The following is a 27266-nucleotide window of genomic DNA, read 5'->3' as shown; positions in this document are numbered from 1 at the left end:
GTATTAGGACTGAATGTGTGTGTTCCCCATGTCACGTGTTAAAGACGGCCCTGCTCACACCTCTGTATCAGACTCACACCTCTGTATCAGACTCACACCTCTGTATCAAACACACACCTTTGCATCAGACACACACACCTCTCTATCAAACACACACCTCCGCATCGGACACACACACATTTGTATCAGACACACACACCTTTGTATCAGACACACACACTTCTGCATCAGACAAACACCTCTGTATCAGACACACACACCTCTGCATCAGACACACACCTCTGTATCAAACACACACACACACATGTATATCAGACACACATACCTCTGTATCAAACACACACACACATGTATATCAGACACACCCACCTCTGTATCAGACACACACATCTCTGTATCAGACACACACACCTCTGTATCAGACTCAACCACTTCTGTATCAGGCACACACACCTCTGCATCAGACACACACACCTCTGCATCAGACACACACACCTCTGCATCAGACACACACACATCTGCATCAGGCACACACCTCTGTATCAAACACACACACCTCTGTATCAAACAAACACCTCTATATCAAACACACACACCTTTGCATCAGACACACACACCTCTGCATCAGACACACACACCTCTACATCAGACACAAACACTTCTGTATCAGACTCACACATATTTGCTTCAGACACACACCACTGCCTCAGAAACACACATCTCCATATCAGACACACTGTCCCTTCGGTAGCTGTAGAAGAACCTTTGTTGTACTATATACAATTAATGCAAAAATAACTAAATAATGTATTTCTCTCCTTTCTTTATACCTTCTCAATTTCACCAAAAATATCAAGATTTTATAAAAGAGAATACATAATTGAGAGACACTGGAATTCAGAAAAAAACTAGAGATAAGTAACACTATGGCCCTATTCTTGGCCAGGTAGGCAGATAAGGTTCCCAGGCAGTAGCCCTATATCTCTGTAGGGGTTGGCAGTCTTTGTCCCCGTGGGCATGCACCATTAATTCTCAGCTCAAAGCTTTTTGCAGAGTGCTGGAAACGACATTTTAATATTATTTCAAAAGAAAGAGACTAAAGAACTTACACAAGGAATAGATCCATATGGCTAAACTTCTATATTGGGGTCTGTGAATCCTCGTTTACCTTCATTCACAAGTGTAGGCCTCTCGGTCCTTGTGTGCCAAACCAAAACCTGTAAAAGTTGAAGTAATGATGTCCACTATTAATTGCTCATCTTGTAATATGTTATTGCCAGTACTGTTCGGGCTATGACCACAAGATTTTAATCTAACAAAATAGCTTGGCACAAGTGCAGAAATTCATTAATCAAGAGTGAAAATTCCACAGTTTTCACCAGTATTCCTTTTTTTGAATAATTCATCAGCTGCTGATTTTACACTTGTGATATATTAAAAAGCCCCATGTAATCTTTGGACACCAGAGGGGTAATCATTTATGTTTTAAGCTTCACAACTTTATCAATTATATTTTTGGCAAGGTTATTTTATAGAAACTCTAGTGAAAAAGCATTTTGAGTTCTTTATGTTTAACATTGTTACAAAGGTTACAAACACTGCTGTTATGTAGTTCTCAATGCACATGCACATACCTGAGCCTACCTAGATATGCACTTATGTAAAGGAGCTATGTTTCTATGAAGGTGTATGGGATAGTAAATCATTCATGTTTCCATACACAAATAATTAATTAATAAGTCAATGTTGTATCAGTTTATATTACCAATTTTGCTTAGTAGAGAACCTATATACATATATGCATACATACAGTATGTACATTTATATGTTACTATTGCTTTAAAACATATATCCCTTTAAGAACATGCCTTCAAGAATTCAATTAAGCTGTTTCACATGTATTCCTGCTTTCATTGTTTTGCTCTGCTGCCTTCCCAGACAGCATTTAATCTAGAAAGGGAGGGGGATCACATTCCAATGGACACACTGTTTGCGAGAATCTTTCCTGTGAGAATCTTGATCTTTCCGACACGTTATTTTAAGAAACAGCTTCTGTTAACTAACACATTGCTACGAAATATGATTGACATAATATTAGAGATGCCAGTTACACTAACTGTAATTATTATTTGATTTTCTAAGAGGGGGGAGAGCAGTTTAGATTGAAGGCAAATTGTTCTGGCGACAATAGAGAGAGAAAATCTGTCCCATCTGATGCTATACCTGATTGTTGCTATTCTGCTGTCTTCCCTAGTACGCAGCTATAAATGTCTTATCTGAAATCCAAAGATAAGTAAACGTTCATAGTTTAATCATTATCTTGCTTGTAAGCTGAATACTGAGTTTATTGAGTTATATGATTGCAATTAGGTCATAATGAAACTGCTATTGTTACACTGCATTCTAGTGTCAGCCTTCATTTTTATCAGCGCTGGTGAGACCTGTTAGCGAGACATAACAAAAGGATACAAAGATAAATACATCAATCTAATTATAAAAGTAAAATAGAAAAAAAAATTGTTTAAAAAAAATAACACTCTTTTTCCAAATCATTATAGTTTAATTATAATTTTCATTCCACTTTAATGCAGCCCATCAATTTAGCATTGTATGGAACATGCTGCAAATAAGTTTAGAAACATTTCTGAGACTGCTGAAGCCTTTTCATCATAATTATCATCATCATCATTTATAAAATGGCAACATATCCTGCAACCCTATGACCAGGGCGGGGGAAATATTATTATAGTTCACTAGTCAAGGGCTAAAAGTTACTAGCTCAGAGGGAAACAGTTACTAGTCCACTCACTGTTAAATATTGGAAAAAGTCAAATTTATAACTAATCTGCTGCAGTTTGTTACTCGGCTGGGACTAGTAGACTAATGGAAATTTCATGCTGTGCCTATGACATAAATTATGAAAAAACATAATTTATGCTTACCAGATAAATTCCTTTCCTTCCAGATAGGGAGAGTCCACAGCTTCATTCCTTACTGTTGGGAAATACAACACCTGGCCACCAGGAGGAGACAAAGACACCCCAGCCAAAGGCTTAAATATTCCTCCCACTGGCCACTTCCTCATTACCCCAGTCATTCTGCCGATGGAACAAGGAAAAGTAGGAGAAATATTAGGGTATAAATGGTGCCAGAAGAATAAAATAAATAATAGGGGACCGCCCATAGACAAGAAAAAAAAAGGGCATGGGCCGTGGACTCTCCCTATCCGGAAGGAAAAGAATTTATCTGGTAAGCATCAATTATGTTTTCCTTCCTAAGATAGAGAGAGTCCATTTCTTCATTCCTTACAGTTGGGAAAACTATACCCTAGCTCCAGAGGACACTGAATGAATAACGGGAGGGAACAAAAAGGAAGAGGGGGCCCTATTCTGGGGGCACTACAGCCTGCAAAACTTTTCTTCTGAAAGCTGCTTCAGCTGAAGAAAAAACATCAAACTTGTAAAATTTTGAAAAAGTGTGTAAGGAGGACCAGGTAGCCGCCTTACAAATCTGATCCATAGAGGCCTCGTTCTTGAAGGCCCAAGAGGAAGCCACTGCTCTAGTGGAATGAGCCGTTATTGATGAAAGGCAAAGAATGACTGGGGTAATGAGTAAGTGGGAGGGATATTTAAGCCTTTGGCTGGGGTGTCTTTGCCTTCTCCTGGTGGCCAGGTGTTGTATTTCCCAAAAGTAAGGAATGAGGCCGTGGACTCTTCCTATCTTAGGAAGGAAAACATAATTTATGATTACTAAATAAATTCCTTTCCTTCTGGATAGGGAGAGTCCACGTCCCCCGCCCTTTTTTTTCTTGTCTATGGGCGGTCCCCTATTTTTAAAATAAAGGTTCTGTTAAATGAATGGCAGGTTGGAATTATTTTTCTGTTTTATGCAGGGTAATCTGAAGCACAGGTGGACTTGCAAGCTCACATGTTAAAGGTAGTTCAACACTTGAGGGAAAAGATGAGTGGTGTGACGCAAGAAGTCCGATCAATAGGCTAAGGTAGGTAGCATTGCATTTGCTTGGTGGCTGGGTTTCGCAACAGCTACGGCTCTCTGTTTCTTTGGAGGAATTGACCTTTACTCACCGGGTTCATTTCCGGTTTAGCACAGTGAGACATGGAAGTTGCCAGAACCGTTACTCTTTCGTTAGCATTGCATTCCTAGACACTAGTGTTTTTAGGGGATGACTTTAAACACTGGAAGCTGAAGGGAAGTCTTATGAAGCAAGGATGAGAATTCTACAGATTGGGTTCTGTCCCGTTAATGGGAGTGAGAGGAAATAATACAATCCAAGACAAAACAAGGGTTTAAATGGTAAAGAATTTGCAGACAAATGCAGAGATATGGGAGGATGTATTGTTAGTGAGGGCCTTAATGTTAGGCTGAAGGTTTTGGTTTTTATGCTTGAGGCTAAAGGAGGGTCTGTCAGAGAGATAAAGTAGATGAGTGGTGGAGGCATTCATGATTGATTGAGGACAAAAGGTGACATGGATGACCAAGAGAATGGAGTTGCAGTAGACTAGGTGGGATATGATAAGTGACTGTATTATAATCTTTGTTGCATCTTGTGTGAGAAACGTTTGAATTTTAGAGATATTTGTAATGAGGAAGCAGCTGGAATTAGCCTGGACTGATTGTGAGGTGCAAATTCCTCAATCAGATGTGTTTCCCCACCTCGTCAGCTTCAAAACAGGAAGGATACCTCCCAGCGTCCCTATAAATTCTGTAGCTGGGCTGCGGTGTAGGTGAAAAATGCAGGCAACGCCTCTAGAACAGTCTGGATCACCCACTGTCAAACAACTCTTTATTTTATTTCCTGCAAAACTACCGTAATAAAACAGACATGTGACTATTTTACAATTGCAATTGAGTGTTAGGGTTATAATTATTTTTTTTCTGCAGTGCAAGTGGTTCTTTCGATGAGCAAGAAATCATGTATTTAGGAATCGCATGCAAGCATAGATTTTAAAGGGACATAAACCCCCAAAAATCAATAATACTTCTATTATTTTTTTATTATTATTATTTATTTATAAAGTGACAACATATTATGCAGCACTGTAATATTAAGGGGAAAATTTATCATCGGTCTGTTCGACATGATCCGCTCAGCCAAATAAAAACCTGCTATAAAATATAGGGAAAGTAACGCGCAATTCATTTTTAACACAATCTCACCTTTACAACAAGGTCACATGTCAACCTCACAAATGTTTATAGCTCACGCTAATAATAAGAACTATAGATCTAGCTTTAGTTATAAACTATCATCAATGTAATATATTTCTGTAGTGCTTTCTCTGTAGATAATCACCACCTCTCTATCCAGATAATCACAAAACCTGACTATGCATAGATATCAAAGAATCAAAAATCTAATCTCATAATATTGCTCCGTGACTACAATCATACTCTGTTACTGAAAATCTGGGAATGAGGAGGCTCTTAACTATGAGTAAGGAAATAAGACAGATGAATTCTCTGGAATAGGTTGTTTTAATTTATTTTTACCACTTAAAATGTGCATAGAAAATATAAAACATTTAGTATTGATTTTTTTTTTTAGTGTTGTGTCATGGAGGTGGACGTTATATAGATATATTGTAAGGCTGATTTTCTTTCTATCTTACTTTTTGTACACCAGGGAATAGAAATACATCTCATCAGACCTCGATATAAACATTTTATTCTTGAGAAATAATCAAGTTGAATGAATCTCACAGACCCATAGGAGATCAGTCAGGAAATTCTTCAGTTCTGGTCCATTTGTGACACACATAGAATATAGGAGCAGAAGTTCTGGGATTTATATATCTTTACTTCTGTCTATGATTCAGGTTTTTATTGAACCTATTTAGTACCAAGATGACAGCAACTCTATGAATACAGAATAATAATAATTTTAGCCACAACAACATCAGAGTGTATTTTGGTTTATGGAATTAGAAATGTAGGGTGACTGCATATCCCCAGTTTTGACTGGAAGAAAAAATGTTGCTTATGGCTGGGATTACAAGCAATGGTTGTGAATTGCTTTTGGGGTATATACTGATTCTATGTGCTTTTCACTTAACTAGTCTGCCGCCTCTGAGATGGCGGACAGCAATCAACCCCCTGCAATGACCCCCTGCTAGCGGCTGATTGGCAGCGAATCTGCAGGGAGCGGCATTGCACAAGCAATTCACCAGAACTGCTTGTGCAATGTTAAATGCCGACAGCGTCGTGATTCAGATAGAGCACGCAATTTTAAGCAACTTTCTAATTTACTCCTATTATAATTTTTCTTTGTTCTCTTGCTATCTTTATTTGAAAAAGAAGGCATCTAAGCTTTTTTTTGGTTCAGAGTTCTGGACAGCACTTTTTTATTGGAGGATGAATTTATCCACCAATCATCAAGGACAACCCAGGTTGTTCACCAAAAATGGACCGGCATCTAAACTTACATTCTTGCATTTCAAATAAAGATACCAAGAGAATAAAGAACATTTGATAATAGGAGTAAATTAGAAAGTTGCTTAAAATTTCATGCTCTATCTGAATCATAGAAGAAAAAAATTTGGGTTCAGTGTCCCTTTTAGTTCCCTAGATGGAGTTTTTTTGTGCTCATATTACAAGTTGAAATTAAAGTTAGCTTGAGAGAGAAAATACGGCGTGCGCAAAAAGTTGAACTCCAAATATCAGGACCACGTTAACAGATTCTCCCATAGACTTCAATGGAGTGCATAAACTGCAAAAAAACTAACACCCATACTCACACACTAAGCAGACCGTGTTTATTCAAGAGCGCTAAACCCGACATGAAATATGAATATTTCACATTACAATGTTCTTCACATAAAATAATATATTCTATTTATTCTTACATAAATAATTCTATATATCTGATGATTTTGTGGTAAAATATATATCTACTAGTACTAAAGCCCGTGTACACGGGCCATTTTTTTCAGAACAGCGGTCCCACCCCTTGCTCTCTCCCCCCTTTCTTTTGCTCTCTCTTCCCCCCTCTCTTTTGCTTTCTCTCCCCCCTCTCCTTTGTTCTCTCTCTCCCCTCTTTTGCTCTCTCTCTCCCCTCTTTTGCTCTCTCTCTCCCCTCTTTGGCTCTCTCCATCCTTTCTTTTGCTCTCTCTCCCCCCTCTTTGGCTCTCCCCCCCCCTTTGGCTCTCCCCCCCTCTTTGGCTCCCCCCCCTCTTTGGCTCTCCCCCCCCCCTCTTTGGCTCTCTCCCCTCTTTTGCTCTCTCTCCTCTTTGGCTCTCTTTCTCCCCTCTTTGGCTCCCCCCCCTTTGGCTCTCTCTCCCCCCCTCTTTGGCTCTCTCTCCCCCCTCTTTGGCTCTCTCTCCCCCCTCTTTGGCTCTTTCTCCTCTTTGGCTCTCTCTCTCCCCCCTCTTTGGCTCTCCCCTCCCCTTTGGCTCCCCCCTCCCCTTTGGCTCTCCCCCTCTTTGGCTCTCCCCCCCCCCTCTTTTGCTCTCCCCTCCCCTCTTTGGCTCTCTCCCCCCTCTTTTGTTCTCTCCCCCTCTTTGGCGCTCTCCCCCCCCTCTTTGGCTCTCTCCCCCCCTCTTTGGCTCTCCCCCCCCCTCTTTGGCTCTGCCCCCCCCCTCTTTGGCTCTCTCTCCCCCCTCTTTGTCTCTCTCTTTGGCTCTCTTTCCTCTTTGGCTCTCTCTCTCTCCCCCCTCTTTGGCTCTCCCCCCCTTTAGCTCTCTCCCCCCCCTCTTTGGCTCTCTCTCCCCCCTCTTTGGCTCTCTCTCCTTTTTGGCTCTTTTTCCTCTTTGGCTCTCTCTCTCCCCCCTCTTTGGCTCTCCCCCCCTTCTCTTTGGCTCTCCCCCCTTCTCTTTGGCTCTCTTCCCCCCCTTCTCTTTGGCTCTCTCTCCCCCCCCCCTTCTCTTTGGCTCTCTCTCCCCCCCTTCTCTTTGGCTCTCTGCCCCCCCCTTCTCTTTGGCTCTCTGCCCCCCCTTCTCTTTAGCTCTCTGCCCCCCCCTTCTCTTTGGCTCTCTGCCCCCCCCTTCTCTTTGGCTCTCTGCCCCCCCCTTCTCTTTGGCTCTCTGCCCCCCCTTCTCTTTGGCTCTCTGCCCCCCCCTTCTCTTTGGCTCTCTGCCCCCCCCTTCTCTTTGGCTCTCTGCCCCCCCGCCTTCTCTTTGGCTCTCTGCCCCCCCCCCACCTTCTCTTTGGCTCTCTGCCCCCCCTTCTCTTTGGCTCTCTGCCCCCCCTTCTCTTTGGCTCTCTGCCCCCCCCCCCCTTCTCTTTGGCTCTCTGCCCCCCCCTTCTCTTTGGCTCTCTGCCCCCCCCTTCTCTTTGGCTCTCTGCCCCCCCTTCTCTTTGGCTCTCTGCCCCCCCTTCTCTTTGGCTCTCTGCCCCCCCCCCTTCTCTTTGGCTCTCTGCCCCCCCCTTCTCTTTGGCTCTCTGCCCCCCCCTTCTCTTTGGCTCTCTGCCCCCCCCTTCTCTTTGGCTCTCTGCCCCCCCTTCTCTTTGGTTCTCTGCCCCCCCTTCTCTTTGGCTCTCTGCCCCCCCCTTCTCTTTGGCTCTCTGCCCCCCCCCCTTCTCTTTGGCTCTCTGCCCCCCCCCCTTCTCTTTGGCTCTCTGCCCCCCCTTCTCTTTGGCTCTCTGCCCCCCCTTCTCTTTGGCTCTCTGCCCCCCCCTTCTCTTTGGCTCTCTGCCCCCCCCCTTCTCTTTGGCTCTCTGCCCCCCCCTTCTCTTTGGCTCTCTGCCCCCCCTTCTCTTTGGCTCTCTGCCCCCCCTTCTCTTTGGCTCTCTGCCCCCCCTTCTCTTTGGCTCTCTGCCCCCCCCTTCTCTTTGGCTCTCTGCCCCCCCCCTTCTCTTTGGCTCTCTGCCCCCCCCTTCTCTTTGGCTCTCTGCCCCCCCCCCCCTTCTCTTTGGCTCTCTGCCCCCCCCTTCTCTTTGGCTCTCTGCCCCCCCTTCTCTTTGGCTCTCTGCCCCCCCTTCTCTTTGGCTCTCTGCCCCCCCCTTCTCTTTGGCTCTCTGCCCCCCCCCTTCTCTTTGGCTCTCTGCCCCCCCCTTCTCTTTGGCTCTCTGCCCCCCCCCTTCTCTTTGGCTCTCTGCCCCCCCTTCTCTTTGGCTCTCTGCCCCCCCCCCTTCTCTTTGGCTCTCTGCCCCCCCCCTTCTCTTTGGCTCTCTGCCCCCCCCTTCTCTTTGGCTCTCTGCCCCCCCCTTCTCTTTGGCTCTCTGCCCCCCCCCTTCTCTTTGGCTCTCTGCCCCCCCTTCTCTTTGGCTCTCTGCCCCCCCCTTCTCTTTGGCTCTCTGCCCCCCCCCCCTTCTCTTTGGCTCTCTGCCCCCCCCTTCTCTTTGGCTCTCTGCCCCCCCTTCTCTTTGTCTCTCTGCCCCCCCCCTTCTCTTTGGCTCTCTGCCCCCCCCTTCTTTTTGGCTCTCTGCCCCCCCCTTCTCTTTGGCTCTCTGCCCCCCCCTTCTCTTTGGCTCTCTGCCCCCCCTTCTCTTTGGCTCTCTGCCCCCCCTTCTCTTTGGCTCTCTGCCCCCCCCCCTTCTCTTTGGCTCTCTGCCCCCCCCCCCTTCTCTTTGGCTCTCTGCCCCCCCCTTCTCTTTGGCTCTCTGCCCCCCCCCTTCTCTTTGGCTCTCTGCCCCCCCCTCCTGCTCCCTCTCTGGCTCTGTCTTCGCGGGACCCCGCCCGGCCACGCCCCATCGCGGCAACACCCGCCCGGTCACGCCCCTCGCGACGCCCGGCCACGCCCCTCGCGACGCCCGGCCACGCCCCTCGCGACACCCGGCCACGCCCCTCGCGACACCCGGCCACGCCCCTCGCGACGCTCCCGTCGGCCACAAACAGCTGTGAGGTCTGGGGAGAGCATTGCCGCCTCTCACGCAGCAGACCTCACAGCTGTTGAGTAGCTCGCGCTCCCTATCTCACAGCTGCTTGTATGCTGTGTACCTCGCGCTCCCAATCTGTCAGCTGTCAGCTATGCCGAGGTGCGCGAGAATAGAATCTAAGGCCAAGTGTTTGTCTGTACTGCGCATGACGGCTTCAGACAAACACTTGTCTTTTATAATATAGGATACCTATATATGTATGGTATTTCGGCACTAGACAGACCCTAATAGGCGGGATCAGACTGATATACTACAGGAAAGTTCTTCTCTGTAAAAAGCATTATTGGGCTAAAAGAAGCTGCACCCAGGTGGTAAATCGCCATAGAACAGGCTAACAATGGTATTGAGCTGGTTGTTCATTCCTGAGAGTGTGCTTCTCTCTATGTGTATATGTATCATGTATGTATATATATATATATATATATATATATATATATATATATATATATATATATATATATATATATATATATATATATACAGTATATATACCTATATGTGTGTGTGTGTGTGTATACATGTGTATTAATATACATATAAACACATATATACACATGCATACACATATATACATATAAACACGTATATACACATGCATTCACATATATACATATAAACACATATATACACATGCATACACATATATACATATAAACACATAAATAGGGGGGCGGAGCCTACAGTTGCAGAGACAGGACGTGTTTCATGGGAGCTCCTGGTCCTACCACAGTGTTTTATACGATATTTTATTGTTTTCCTTTATAAATCTCTAATACTGTACATGAGGACCAGAGTGATACTGCAAGATCCAAGAAATTGATAGCCCTGGGGGTAATTCTCTGGACTGACCGTTCTATCTAAGTTCTGCAGCTAGGCCTCAAGGCTGCCGCATTTACAAAGTGTTTGGCGGTTTCTGGAGCCGGGGCTTCCACATATTCCCCCCCCCTGGGAGACTGGGGTTACGAGTAGTACTATTTACTACACAACATTAATCAAACATGGGTACCGATACACGAGCATCAGCAGACACTATTTATGAGATGCTTAATGTGCACTTCGCTGGATTGAGAAATTTGATTGCGCAGTGCTTTGCAGGCTGCCCTCCTCCATGTGACCCCTATGATGAAGACCGGGAATCAGAGGATCCTGCTGAACAGTATGTGGAGCCCATAAAGGTAACGCACAGCTCCTGGTACTCATCGAGTGCATTTAAACAACCACCTCTGAGGGAGAGAGAGTGGGAAGACCCGGTCTGCCATATCTACGCTAACTGCTATATGTCACCTGAAGCTGAGCTGCTGTTTGGGACTGTCGGTGTCTTAGGAATGGTAGACGTACCAAGGCCCTGCTCAGGAACGGAGGCTAAACCCACTCAGATCACTCAGACAGATCCGAAGATATGTGCAGCGGTCTGTCTGCACCTCACGAGAGACGGCACACATAACATTCGTTGGGGACAAGGTCCTTTACAAATGTCCCTTGCAAAACAGCTGTCTACCACATCAGAACGAAGTAAGACTGGGATCGGTTGAACATTTCTGTTTATTGACGCAGGCCAAGGTATAAGATCAACTTAGCACACATCTTGCCTTAATCAACTACCACGAGTTCACTGATAGGATCTCAATTCAATCATTACAGAGACTGCCTTAGCCTAATGATGGCGATTATGCCGTATACCTGGGGGACTCTAATAGTCAATGCCGTTATGTATTTTTCACGGCTTGTATCTGTTTAGTCACATGCCGATATGCTGCCGTTATATGTTCCCCACACTATTAGTATGAACTGCTACCACGCAATGTTTTACAGGTATTATTTGATCAAACTACCATGCTTGTACTGTTTTGTTCCCATTGTTCTTTTCGTTGGAATGCATGTGTTCAGACAGAGTCTGTTATATCTGTGATATATTTGTGATGTCCTATGTCTCATATCTCATGATACTAGCGTGGGTTTTTTTTTTTTTTTTCTCCTCCTGAGTCAGGTTGGTTTATATTGCAGTTTTGTTTGTTCATTTACAGTAGTCTATATATCTATATTCCTTATACCTCCTAGGTTATCAGCCTGTTAGTTATTTTATGTTGCAAATACAACTGTAGCACATGGTTTGCTTATACCAACATCTTATAAGCTTACATAGTACAGCCTTACTAGGGGCTATAACTAGGAAAAAGATTGTACAATTTCTCCTTTGCAAATATCCACTAGACGCCCTGCATCCTTTACTAATTGTTAGCTTGGTATAACATACTACCATAAACCTAGTCCCTAGGAGGAAATGCAACTGCAGAGGCACCTTTGCATCTGCAAGACCTTTAAATGTGTCTGCATTTCTGTATACACTTGTCCTATACAAGGGTCCCGACATAATATTTGACGTAGCTGATTAATTTTCTTAAACTTGAATTCTATCCCGTTTGCTTATGGCAACTAGCATCATTATCAAAGAATGCACCACTGATGTGTCATATTGGTTTATCCTTGTTTGTTGACTTTGTAATATAGAGTTAAACCATTATTTATCATTGTATTTTATATACTTATACACTTTAGCACCTAATACAACCAGTTTGCATATAATGTTTATCATTTACACTATTATGGGTAAATACACTCTTACTATGCCAATCATAAGTGACCTTTTTTTATGCAATCACAACTCTGGTCCATAGTATTATTAGTCATCTAGTTGCATATTACCCTTTGTTAATTTTATCTGCTCTATCAGTTGTTAATATTCATTATCTAGGACCTATTTTCCTCCTCTAGATTGTATAAGTTTTGTCAGGTTCAAGAGGGACCTTTTTGTGTCAGGTGAGGAAAATACTAAAGAATTTTCTTTTTCTTTTTTTTCTAAAACTGAGGTATCAGACGCCTACCTATTCTAACACTTAATGTTAATTTTACATGTATCAATGGATATTGTTACCCTGAAACTTTTGTAATTTCTGTTTTATGGTAATCCATATATGCTGTATTTTCTGCAAAACCTCAATAAAAATTTATATTATAAATAATAAACACATAAATACACATGCATACACATATATACATATAAACACATATATACACATGCATACACATATATACATATAAACACATAAATACACATGCATACACATATATACATATAAACACATATATACATATGTATATATACTTTGGAGCCCTTTCCACTGAGATACCTGAAAACAAGAACAAGAATTTTTATTCAATTGTAATATTTAATTATGTGTTTTACTGTGTATGTACTGTAAATATTTTACATTCCAATGTTCTTCACATATGTATTTTTAATTAGATATTCCTATATATATCTGTATATACCTATATGTATTTATATAGATATACAGGTATATTAGATATAGTTTACAACCAAATACATCATATACTGTGTGTGTATATATATAGAGGCCTACGTATCAAAGGTCTTGCGGACCTGATCCGACAGTGCGGAACCTCACTGAATGCGGAGAGCAATACGCTCTCCGTATTCAGCATTGCAGCAGCAGCTCACAAGAGCTGCTGGTGCAACGCCGCCCCCTGCAGACTCGCGGCCAATCAGCCACCAGCAGGGAAGTGTCAATCAACCCGATCGTACTCGATTGGGTTGAATTGTGGCGATTCCTGTCTGCCTGCTCAGAGCAGGCGGACAGGGTTATGGAGCAGCGGTCTGAAGACTCGCCAGAAACACGGGGGCCTCAAGCTCCATACGGAGCTTAATAAATTGGCCTCATAGAGAGAGAGAGAAATGTAAAAATAAAAAGAACATTTTATTCTATGTGAAGAACTTTGGAATGTAATATATGCATAGCTACCTTCAAATTAGCACTGTTGGTCTAATGCGTGTCAAATTAGTGCGCAAGCTTTAAGTGTTAAGTTTTTATTCAGTTTGCACACTCCATTAAAGTCTATGGGGTAAAGAAGTTAACGCAGTCGCGATATCCAAAGTCCTCAAGTTAGCATCAACTTATGTTTGCGCACAAACATTTTAATTCCAACTTGCAATATACACGCTTACCTGCATGCGTTAAAGGTTTCCTTCTGGCTGTGTTTGGGTGCGAGTGAAAGCGCTAAATAGTGCGCCACTTGTAACCCGACCCTCTGTGTACAAGTAGGAACTGCAATATCTTTTTGTCAGCTATTTACTTTCTAAATTTTACAATTTCTGAATCTCCTACTATTTTGCACGGCTCACCCAGAACCTGCCCAGGAAATAAAATAAACCTACTATTGGATTACTTAGCCCTCTGTCTCATGGTAGCGGGTCCCTAGCTTACCCCCATACAATATCTCTGATTCTGAGCATGGTGTTCATCTGAGAGATACATGTAGAGCTTTACCTTAGTGCAGTTGGCGGCTTTGGGTTCCAGTCCATCCACTGTGACCAGATCTTTTAATAGGCTGGTCTCCTGGTAACCACCCTTAACGCCTTCCAACTTGAAATTAGCATAGGGTCTTTCCAGAATAAGTCGAAGGCTGATGGCAAACCCAGCCATATCAATAGCAAAAGGACGATTAGGGTCAAAAACAGTCTTCCAACCAACAACTCTTCCTGTTGTACTGACTTTAGGCGATTCATACCTCAAACCTCCAACAAAAGCCACTGGCCAGACAGACACCGTCCGTGTGTATCTCATCTGTGTAAGACAAAAAGTAGAATTAACATGATTTTAAAAGACTCTTTCTAAACATGACATAGACACACTCTTATCACTGATATGAGAAAATTCATAGTTAAAAAGGAGCTCATTTGCATCCTTACCCAGAATCCTGTGCTCCAAGGGGAACACAGTTAGTTCAGGTTTTCTCTGTAAAAAAAAGTGTAGATGGGGCATCAGCATTCTATGTGATTTTTTTCAGGTGAGCTTTTCCTAAAATACTAGTGTAAAACAAAGCTGGAAACTCTGTAATATTTTAATATTCTCACTGGGGCTATATTATACACACTTACAGTTTCCTTTGCTCATAATAAAAACTTAATGAGTCATTTTTGTGGTTCCATTGCTTCCTCTTTTACTACAGTTACTAAAAACTCATCCATTTTAAACTCTGCTCTTGAATTGCGGAGATATCATTTACTGAAGATTTACCTCCATGAAAGTTAAAACGACCCTTGCAACTCCCGCTGGCTTGGGCAGGAGAGGTTACCATGGAAGCAGCAATGGAGAAAATAGTTAAGTATGAAATTGAGACACTATTAATCAGGTTTATGTTTCTCTATATATACAGGGCTGCATTTGCTGCCGGGTATTTCATTTCTCCAAGTTAGTGGACTACATAACTCCTGATCAATTCTTGCTTTTGGTACAAAATTGGCCAAACTTTTAAATGTACATTATTAAAGGTTATGTTTTAACAGCTGCTTATCACTGAACTTTTACTATTTGTCCTGAACTCTTGTATTTTTCCATTACAGTCTTCTAAAAGCATATTTTTATTCTCAGTGTTAGGGAAATGTAAAAAAAAAATCAGATTTTTTTTGAAAATATATATTTCTCGATATATATGATACGTTTCATGTAAAATACCTATGTAATTTATTTAAAAATAATTTTTATTAGACAGTGTTACTGTACTTTTTAATGTATTTTTGATGTATTCTGTGACACTTTTTATTCGAGTGCAACAGTTAACCAGATTTCTGAGGTTGAGCTAACACGACACGTTTTAAATTCAATTACACTTGTGCTAACGCATTTACTTTCAACTTGTAATACTTGCACTACTTCCGACGCACAGAAACACCCACGATAAACCCGATATCGCTTGCATGCAACTGTTAGCGCGCCACTCGCACTCTAGTTCTTAATCTGATAGAAAGGCTTTGTTTATAGTTGTTTCATCTAATCCATAATCCACTAATTCTCTGCATTTATACACTCTACCAGTGGTAGTTATCTAGTCAGCCAATGACAAGAGAGAGATCTGTGCAGGCATCATTCACCAGCTAGCTCCCAGTAGTGTATGATATGCACATATTCTTTATCCACAATGATTACCAAGAGAACAAAGTAAATTTGAAAACAGAAGTGAATTTAACTCTTTCGCTACCTGGAATTTCAGAGAAAAACGCCCAAAAATACCAGTGAATTTTTAGCATTTTTGCTATTACTAACAGAAATAGAGCCTTGTTTTTTTATTTACCTATAAAAACAATATATTTTTAAAGTAGACAACCCAAGGAATTGAGCTAGGCCCATTTTGGTATATCTTATGCCACTGTTTTTTCTCCAAATTCATATATATATATATATATATATATATATATATATATATATATATATATATATATATATATATATATATATATATATATATATATATATATATATATATATATATATATATATATATATATATATATATATAGGGGGAGTGCAGAATTATTAGGCAAGTTGTATTTTTGAGGATTAATTTTATTATTGAACAACAACCATGTTCTCAATGAACCCAAAAAACTCATTAATATCAAAGCTGAATAGTTTTGGAAGTAGTTTTTAGTTTGTTTTTAGTTATAGCTATTTTAGGGGGATATCTGTGTGTGCAGGTGACTATTACTGTGCATAATTATTAGGCAACTTAACAAAAAACAAATATATACCCATTTAAATTATTTATTTTTACCAGTGAAACCAATATAACATCTCAACATTCACAAATATACATTTCTGACATTCAAAAACAAAACAAAAACAAATCAGTGACCAATATAGCCACCTTTCTTTGCAAGGACACTCAAAAGCCTGCCATCCATGGATTCTGTCAGTGTTTTGATCTGTTCACTATCAACATTGCGTGCAGCAGCAACCACAGCCTCCCAGACACTGTTCAGAGAGGTGTACTGTTTTCCCTCCTTGTAAATCTCACATTTGATGATGGACCACAGGTTCTCAATGGGGTTCAGATCAGGTGAACAAGGAGGCCATGTCATTAGATTTTCTTCTTTTATACCCTTTCTTGCCAGCCACGCTGTGTAGTACTTGGACGCGTGTGATGGAGCATTGTCCTGCTTGAAAATCATGTTTTTCTTGAAGGATGCAGACTTCTTCCTGTACCACTGCTTGAAGAAGGTGTCTTCCAGAAACTGGCAGTAGGACTGGGAGTTGAGCTTGACTCCATCCTCAACCCGAAAAGGCCCCACAAGCTCATCTTTGATGATACCAGCCCAAACCAGTACTCCACCTCCACCTTGCTGGCGTCTGAGTCGGACTGGAGCTCTCTGCCCTTTACCAATCCAGCCACGGGCCCATCCATCTGGCCCATCAAGACTCACTCTCATTTCATCAGTCCATAAAACCTTAGAAAAATCAGTCTTGAGATATTTCTTGGCCCAGTCTTGACGTTTCAGCTTGTGTGTCTTGTTCAGTGGTGGTCGTCTTTCAGCCTTTCTTACCTTGGCCATGTCTCTGAGTATTGCACACCTTGTGCTTTTGGGCACTCCAGTGATGTTGCAGCTCTGAAATATGGCCAAACTGGTGGCAAGTGGCATCTTGGCAGCTGCACGCTTGACTTTTCTCAGTTCATGGTTAGTTATTTTGCGCCTTGGTTTTTCCACACGCTTCTTGCAACCCTGTTGACTATTTTGAATGAAACGCTTGATTGTTCGATGATCACGCTTCAGAAGCTTTGCAATTTTAAGAGTGCTGCATCCCTCTGCAAGATATCTCACTATTTTTGACTTTTCTGAGCCTGTCAAGTCCTTCTTTTGACCCATTTTGCCAAAGGAAAGGAAGTTGCCTAATAATTATGCACACCTGATATAGGGTGTTGATGTCATTAGACCACACCCCTTCTCATTACAGAGATACACATCACCTAATATGCTTAATTGGTAGTAGGCTTTCGAGCCTATACAGCTTGGAGTAAGACAACATGCATAAAGAGGATGATGTGGTCAAAATACTCATTTGCCTAATAATTCTGCACTCCCTGTATATATATATATATATATATATATATATATATATATATATATATATATATATATATATATATACAGTTGTATGCAAAAGTTTAGACACCTCTGACAATTTCCATGATTTTCATTTATAAATAATTGGGTGTTTGGATCAGCAATTTCATTTTGATCTAACAAATAACTGAAGGACACAGTAATATTTCAGTAGTGAAATGATGTTTATTTGATTAACAGAAAATGTGCAATATGCATCCCAACGAAATTAGACAGGTGCATAAATTTGGACACCCTTGTCATTTTGTTGATTTGAATACCTGTAACTCCCTAGCACTGATTAATTGGAACACACAATTGGTTTGGTGAGCCCATTAAGCCTTGAACTTCATAGACAGGTGCATCCAATCATGAGAAAAGATATTTAAGGTGGCCAATTGCAAGTTGTTGTTCTCTTTGACTCTCCTCTGAAGAGTGGCAACATGGGGGCCTCAAAACAACCCTCAAATGACCTAAAAACAAAGATTGTTAAACATTATGGTTTAGAGGAAGGCTATAAAAAGCTATTGCAGAGATTTAAGCTGTTAGTGTCCACTGTGAGGAACATAGTGAGGAAATGGAAGACCACAGGCACAGTTCTTGTTACGACCAGAAGTGGCAGGCCAAATAAAATATCGGAGAGGCAAAGGATGGTGAGAACTGTCAAAAACAGCCCACAGACCACCTCCAAAGACCTACAACATCATCGTGCTGCAGATGGTGTCACTGTGCATTGTTCAACAATTCAGCGCACTTTGCACAAGGAGAAGCTGTATGGGAGAGTGATGCGGAAGAAGCCTTTTCTGCACACATGCCACAAACATAGTCGCTTGAGGTATGCAAACGCACATTTGGACAAGCCAGCTTCATTTTGGAAGAAGGTGCTGTGGACTGATGAAACAAAGGTTGAGTTATTTGGTCATAACAAGGGGCTTTATGCATGGCGGCAAAAAAAACACAGCGTTCCAAAATAAACATTTGCTACCCACAGTAATATTTTGTGGATGTTCCATCATGCTGTGTGGCTAGTGCCGGTACTGGGAATCTTGTTAAAGTTGAGGGTCGCATGGATTCCACTCAATATTAGCCGATACCTGAGAATAATGTTGAGGAATCAGTCACAAAGTTGAAATTACGCCGGGGCTGAATATTTCAACAAGACAAAAACCCAAAACACTGCTCAAAATCTACTCAGGCATTTAAGCAGAGAAACAAGTACAATGTTCTGGAATGGCCATCCCAGTCCCCAGACCTGAATATCATTAAAAATATGTGGGGTGATTTGAAGTGGGATGTCCATGTTCGGCAACCATCAAACCTAACCGAACTGGAGATGTTTTACAAGTAGGGATGGTCCAATATACCTTCATCCAGAATCCAGACACTCATTGCAGGCTATAGGAAGCGTCTAGAGGCTGTTATTTCTGCTAAAGGAGGCTCTGCTAAATATTGATGCAATATTTCTGTTGGGGTGCCCAAATGTAAGCACCTGTCTAATTTTGATTTAATGCATATTGCACATTTTCTGTTAATCCAATAAACCTCATTTCACTACTGAAATATTACTGTGTCCTTCAGTTATTTGATAGATCAAAATGAAATTGCTGATCCAACACCCAATTATTTATAAATGAAAATCATGGAAATTGTCAGGGGTGCCTAAACTTTTGCATACAATTGTATATATATATATATATATATATATATATATATATATATATATATATATATATATATATATATATATATAAATTTTACAAAGGTGTGGAAGAAAAACAAAGAGACCCAGAACCTGTCTTAATATAAAGACACAGGAATTTTATTCCGGTTTTTTATATGTATATATATCTCGAATGACTTAGGGTCAGCTAAAATCAGACGTGGTGCAGGCCCCTAAAATTTAAATTTAATCCAGTAATATATAGATAAAGAATGATGGTAGAGCTATATGAGATACCATTAGATAAAGTAGGGGATTTCAGCACTCAAAGATATATAAAACCCATTTAATCCAATTCCTTAGAAATGTACGGCTGTAGGGTAGCACAGAGCCCAAAAAAATGAACTACACATGCACAGATTCAAACACATGCAACTAGTTTATTGCAAGAAGCTGCCAGCACAGAAAATAAACAGCTAAAATGCTTTTCATCTCAAAATGCACCACTGCAGTGGATTTTATAAAACACATACCAAGCAACATGATATATTATCACACATATATTTGAACTAAATGCTGCAAAATAGACTGGTTTAGAACATGTGATCTGCAGATATTTTACTATTGGCATGCAACAACAAATCTTGTATCAACTCCTCTATGATAGTAAAAGAACAAAGTCCTTAATAAAGACCATATAAGTCCTTTGATGGAGGAAATCTGATGTTATACTTTAGTAGCAATTTGTATCACTTTGTAATCCAGCTGAAATAAACCTTTTGACAAACAAATGTTCGTTAATTAGGGTTAACCGAGGTGAAAGCGTCCTCTATTGTTAACTAGAACTTGGCAATATTATAACTTGATAGCAGATAGAACATCTTATATTGATGAAAAGCAGAAACAATATAGCAGACCTGTGTTTAAGAACTGCAGCAAACATCCGGGAAAACAAAGTCACAGTATCATTGACGAACGGACCGGGACATGAGCCTCTGACATCCTTGTCTCACCTTTCACAACCGCGTCTCCCTGCTCACTGGGGACACAGATTAACCGGTGTATGTTTTGCTTCTGTGTGTAAACCGTATCCAGGCGGTTTATTTGAACCACTCAATTACCGCAAGATCCAGGCTTGCTTCTTTGGTTTGGTTTTTTGAAATTCCCGGGCAGGCTTAAGCCAGCTGCTTCATTCACAGGTGCAGTAATAGCTGTTATTGAGAAAGTCGACGCGCGTTTCGCCCCATAATGCTGAGCGAAACAGGGGCCTCGTCAGGACTGTCCATCTCTTCCTAATTACAGCCTTTATTGCAGTTCCAATGAACTGGGAGGTAGCAGTTCAGCCAATCAAATTCGCTATTTGCACATACCCTTTTTCATTTTAAAGCTAAACATTCCTGTTTGTTGGTTCAATGATTATCTGTATTTTAAATTAATACAAAAAGGCCTGCATTGAAAAGATGGAATATTCTCTATGCTTAGCAACTCCTATACAACAAACAACAATTTTGCATGTGAGAAAACCCTATGCACGTTGCAGCCCAATTAAACATTATTTCCTTACTTACTATGTCTAGATGAATGAACTTTACATAAATCCTATATTAACTAAAATTCTATAAATTTTGGAATGACTTACTAAATAGCTAAAAATAATTCTATGAAGGTAAGTTATGACATAAACGATCCACAACTTAAAAGCAAGCTGAATGAAAGAAATGAATATCATAGTTAATGATCTATTTATAAAGATCTATTTAGAAGTTATTCAACTTATCATTTACTTGATTATTTCTCACATTGCAGCTGGAAAAGAGAGAATTTTTAAATTCTAACTACAAATCTCTATTTTAGAAAAGATGCATATTCTATCCTTTCATTTAGGCCTGACGGTGATACCGTATTCAGCATAAAGGTCCATCTTGCTTCCTTTTTTAACAAACAGTTATCCTCATCTCCACCTCTTCCATTTGTTATTCCTCTGTCGATACCTATAAATTTTAAAGAAACAGTACTACTATTATGAACTTCCTTAAAGTGACGAGCCACACTTGTATCTCTCCCGTAGAGGATGTCATCCCTGTGCTCCTGTACCCTGTCCTTGAACAAACGTTTTGTTTTACCTACATAGAACAGGGGACAGGAGCACCCCAAGAGATAAACAACCCCCACTGAGTTACAGTTTGAAAAACATCTAATGGTATAATTTTTACCTGTATTGGCGGAAAATGTTTTACTTTTTGGCAAATAGGGACAATAGACACAATGCCCACAAGGAAAGCTTCCTTTCACTTGTTTTTTAGTTAACCAGTTTGTATCTGGTTCAGACCGAGTAAACCTACTTCTGACTAATTTATCTTTAAGATTAGGAGATTTTTTTGCGGTCAATAGGGGTCTACTTCCTACCTTATCAGCTATCTTGTCATCTAAGGTTAAAAAATGCCAATTTTGAGATAAAATATTTCTTATGCTTTGCCATTGGCAATTAAACGTAGTAATAAATCTGATGTTATTCTCAGTTTTTGTCTCTTTTTGGTTATATAGGAGATCTTGACGGTTCAATTTACTTACTTTATTTAAGGTTTTTTTGACTAGGTTGTGAGAATAACCTCTTTCAATGAAACGTTTACACATTTTTTCTGCATGATAATTAAATTTAGTATTAGAAGAACAGTTTCTTTTTAATCTCAAAAGTTGGCCATATGGGATGCCTTTTTTCAAGGGCTCTGGATGCCCACTTGAGGCTTCCAACAGATTGTTTGTTGCCGTGTCTTTACGATAATTTTCAGTTGAGATACGACTTCCTTCTTTTTTAATACAGATGTCTAAGAAGGGTAATTCCTTATTGCTATAGGAATAAGTTAAAAAAATGTTACGATCATTTTTATTTAACTCAGAAACAAAATCATGTAGGCAGGTCAGGGGGCCATCCCAAAGGATAAAGATGTCATCCACAAATCTAATCCATAGGGACACATGGGAGTCAAACGTCTCACTATATTGATCAAAGACATCTAACTCCCATGCTCCCAAATGGAGACACGCATAAGTTGGCGCGCATACTGCACCGATAGCTGTCCCCCTGACCTGCCTATATACTGAGCCATCAAACTGAAAAACATTGTTTTCAAGAATGAAATGAAGAAGTTTAATGACAAAGGCTGTATGCATGTTACTGTCTGAACCCCTACTTTCTAGAAAAAGTCTACAGGCACTAATTCCTTTCTCATGTGGTATAGATGAATAAAGACTTTCTACGTCTAAAGAGACTAGGATAGTGTCAGGGGAAACAGTGAGGTCGTCTAACTTCCTCAAAAGGTCTGGAGTGTCTTTCACATATGAGGGAAGAGACAGAAGGAAGGGTCTCAGAAAGAAATCAACATATTGTCCAATGTGTTCACTAATGCCACCAATCCCAGACACAATGGGTCGCCCTGGGGGGTGTGTCATATTTTTATGAATTTTAGGGATAATATAAAATGTTGGCATAACTGGACACACCGGATTCATAAATTTGAACTCATCTGGAGAGATGAGACCTTCCATTTTGGCTTCTTGTAAAATTCTATTTAATTTTGATTTCATTTGGTTAATAGGATTTCTAGGGAGTTGAATTCTGCAAAAGGGGTAATTTTTAAGCCAGCCGACAAGGGCGGAAATTTGGTTCTTTTAGACGAGTCTTTCTATCTAAACGAAGTTAAAAGACAGTTATCAGATAAATTGCAATATGAGAAACTCCCTAGAAATCCTATTAACCAAATGAAATCAAAATTAAATAGAATTTTACAAGAAGCCAAAATGGAAGGTCTCATCTCTCCAGATGAGTTCAAATTTATGAATCCGGTGTGTCCAGTTATGCCAACATTTTATATTATCCCTAAAATTCATAAAAATATGACACACCCCCCAGGGCGACCCATTGTGTCTGGGATTGGTGGCATTAGTGAACACATTGGACAATATGTTGATTTCTTTCTGAGACCCTTCCTTCTGTCTCTTCCCTCATATGTGAAAGACACTCCAGACCTTTTGAGGAAGTTAGACGACCTCACTGTTTCCCCTGACACTATCCTAGTCTCTTTAGACGTAGAAAGTCTTTATTCATCTATACCACATGAGAAAGGAATTAGTGCCTGTAGACTTTTTCTAGAAAGTAGGGGTTCAGACAGTAACATGCATACAGCCTTTGTCATTAAACTTCTTCATTTCATTCTTGAAAACAATGTTTTTCAGTTTGATGGCTCAGTATATAGGCAGGTCAGGGGGACAGCTATGGGTGCAGTATGCGCGCCAACTTATGCGTGTCTCCATTTGGGAGCATGGGAGTTAGATGTCTTTGATCAATATAGTGAGACGTTTGACTCCCATGTGTCCCTATGGATTAGATTTGTGGATGACATCTTTATCCTTTGGGATGGCCCCCTGACCTGCCTACATGATTTTGTTTCTGAGTTAAATAAAAATGATCGTAACATTTTTTTAACTTATTCCTATAGCAATAAGGAATTACCCTTCTTAGACATCTGTATTAAAAAAGAAGGAAGTCGTATCTCAACTGAAAATTATCGTAAAGACACGGCAACAAACAATCTGTTGGAAGCCTCAAGTGGGCATCCAGAGCCCTTGAAAAAAGGCATCCCATATGGCCAACTTTTGAGATTAAAAAGAAACTGTTCTTCTAATACTAAATTTAATTATCATGCAGAAAAAATGTGTAAACGTTTCATTGAAAGAGGTTATTCTCACAACCTAGTCAAAAAAACCTTAAATAAAGTAAGTAAATTGAACCGTCAAGATCTCCTATATAACCAAAAAGAGACAAAAACTGAGAATAACATCAGATTTATTACTACGTTTAATTGCCAATGGCAAAGCATAAGAAATATTTTATCTCAAAATTGGCATTTTTTAACCTTAGATGACAAGATAGCTGATAAGGTAGGAAGTAGACCCCTATTGACCGCAAAAAAATCTCCTAATCTTAAAGATAAATTAGTCAGAAGTAGGTTTACTCGGTCTGAACCAGATACAAACTGGTTAACTAAAAAACAAGTGAAAGGAAGCTTTCCTTGTGGGCATTGTGTCTATTGTCCCTATTTGCCAAAAAGTAAAACATTTTCCGCCAATACAGGTAAAAATTATACCATTAGATGTTTTTCAAACTGTAACTCAGTGGGGGTTGTTTATCTCTTGGGGTGCTCCTGTCCCCTGTTCTATGTAGGTAAAACAAAACGTTTGTTCAAGGACAGGGTACAGGAGCACAGGGATGACATCCTCTACGGGAGAGATACAAGTGTGGCTCGTCACTTTAAGGAAGTTCATAATAGTAGTACTGTTTCTTTAAAATTTATAGGTATCGACAGAGGAATAACAAATGGAAGAGGTGGAGATGAGGATAACTGTTTGTTAAAAAAGGAAGCAAGATGGACCTTTATGCTGAATACGGTATCACCGTCAGGCCTAAATGAAAGGATAGAATATGCATCTTTTCTAAAATAGAGATTTGTAGTTAGAATTTAAAAATTCTCTCTTTTCCAGCTGCAATGTGAGAAATAATCAAGTAAATGATAAGTTGAATAACTTCTAAATAGATCTTTATAAATAGATCATTAACTATGATATTCATTTCTTTCATTCAGCTTGCTTTTAAGTTGTGGATCGTTTATGTCATAACTTACCTTCATAGAATTATTTTTAGCTATTTAGTAAGTCATTCCAAAATTTATAGAATTTTAGTTAATATAGGATTTATGTAAAGTTCATTCATCTAGACATAGTAAGTAAGGAAATAATGTTTAATTGGGCTGCAACGTGCATAGGGTTTTCTCACATGCGAAATTGTTGTTTGTTGTATAGGAGTTGCTAAGCATAGAGAATATTCCATCTTTTCAATGCAGGCCTTTTTGTATTAATTTAAAATACAGATAATCATTGAACCAACAAACAGGAATGTTTAGCTTTAAAATGAAAAAGGGTATGTGCAAATAGCGAATTTGATTGGCTGAACTGCTACCTCCCAGTTCATTGGAACTGCAATAAAGGCTGTAATTAGGAAGAGATGGACAGTCCTGACGAGGCCCCTGTTTCGCTCAGCATTATGGGGCGAAACGCGCGTCGACTTTCTCAATAACAGCTATTACTGCACCTGTGAATGAAGCAGCTGGCTTAAGCCTGCCCGGGAATTTCAAAAAACCAAACCAAAGAAGCAAGCCTGGATCTTGCGGTAATTGAGTGGTTCAAATAAACCGCCTGGATACGGTTTACACACAGAAGCAAAACATACACCGGTTAATCTGTGTCCCCAGTGAGCAGGGAGACGCGGTTGTGAAAGGTGAGACAAGGATGTCAGAGGCTCATGTCCCGGTCCGTTCGTCAATGATACTGTGACTTTGTTTTCCCGGATGTTTGCTGCAGTTCTTAAACACAGGTCTGCTATATTGTTTCTGCTTTTCATCAATATAAGATGTTCTATCTGCTATCAAGTTATAATATTGCCAAGTTCTAGTTAACAATAGAGGACGCTTTCACCTCGGTTAACCCTAATTAACGAACATTTGTTTGTCAAAAGGTTTATTTCAGCTGGATTACAAAGTGATACAAATTGCTACTAAAGTATAACATCAGATTTCCTCCATCAAAGGACTTATATGGTCTTTATTAAGGACTTTGTTCTTTTACTATCATAGAGGAGTTGATACAAGATTTGTTGTTGCATGCCAATAGTAAAATATCTGCAGATCACATGTTCTAAACCAGTCTATTTTGCAGCATTTAGTTCAAATATATGTGTGATAATATATCATGTTGCTTGGTATGTGTTTTATAAAATCCACTGCAGTGGTGCATTTTGAGATGAAAAGCATTTTAGCTGTTTATTTTCTGTGCTGGCAGCTTCTTGCAATAAACTAGTTGCATGTGTTTGAATCTGTGCATGTGTAGTTCATTTTTTTGGGCTCTGTGCTACCCTACAGCCGTACATTTCTAAGGAATTGGATTAAATGGGTTTTATATATCTTTGAGTGCTGAAATCCCCTACTTTATCTAATGGTATCTCATATAGCTCTACCATCATTCTTTATCTATATATTACTGGATTAAATATATATATATATATATATATATACACATATATATATATATATACATATATATATATATATATACACACACACATATATATATATATATATATATATATATATATATATATATATATATATATATATATATATATATGTTAACTTTTTCAGGGTTTCTCACTGAAATTATTTACATACCACTTGTGCAGTGATAACACAAATGGTTGTAAAAGATTCTTTGGGGGGCCTTTTTTCAGAAATAGCAGACATATATGGATTTGCCATTGCTTTTTTGTAATTAGAAGGCTGCTAATTGCAGCTGCGCACCATACTTCTGAAATCCCAGGCAGTGAAGGGGTTACTTAGTTAGCTGTCAAGAGTTATAGTATTCTAGTGTAAGGATTACCTTTCTACCGGACACCTCCCACCTCCCTGATACCATCCAAACAGCTCCCCCGACCCCACCCATACACCTTACCACCATCTTAGGTACTGGCAGAGAGTCTTTTAATTAAATGTTTGGGCTTTTTTATTTTTTAATGAATCAATTTTATATATTTATAATTTTTTTGCAGTGTAGGATCCCCCCTTACCATCCCACCTCCCTGATGTCTCCCCTAAAGTTTTCTAACCCTACCAGCTCCTAATGGTATCTGCCATCTCAGGTACTGGCAGTGGTATTTTTAATTTTTTTTCTTTAATGTAGCAGCCCACCCTCCCTGTGATTGCCAAAGTA

At 40.1% G+C, this 27266-nt stretch overlaps 1 protein-coding gene across 1 annotated transcript in view; it reads right to left on the bottom strand.

The window, feature by feature from the left end:
• Positions 1–1130: 1130 nt before the first annotated feature.
• LOC128651493 (galactosylgalactosylxylosylprotein 3-beta-glucuronosyltransferase 1-like) overlaps positions 1131–27266 on the bottom strand; it is a 72683-nt gene continuing 46547 nt past the window's right edge. Inside the window, exons 3-4 of the mRNA XM_053704529.1 lie at positions 14181–14477; positions 1131–1217 (exon numbers count right to left, since the gene is read on the bottom strand). Of these exons, the coding sequence (XP_053560504.1) occupies positions 1131–1217; positions 14181–14477 (384 nt within the window). The remainder of the gene's footprint in view (positions 1218–14180; positions 14478–27266) is intronic.

Source organism: Bombina bombina, chromosome 3, assembly GCF_027579735.1.
Source record: "Bombina bombina isolate aBomBom1 chromosome 3, aBomBom1.pri, whole genome shotgun sequence".
Lineage (NCBI taxonomy): Eukaryota > Metazoa > Chordata > Amphibia > Anura > Bombinatoridae > Bombina > Bombina bombina.
The sequence above is the reverse complement of the archived record's forward strand: the minus strand, read 5'-3'. Positions and strand labels throughout refer to the sequence as shown.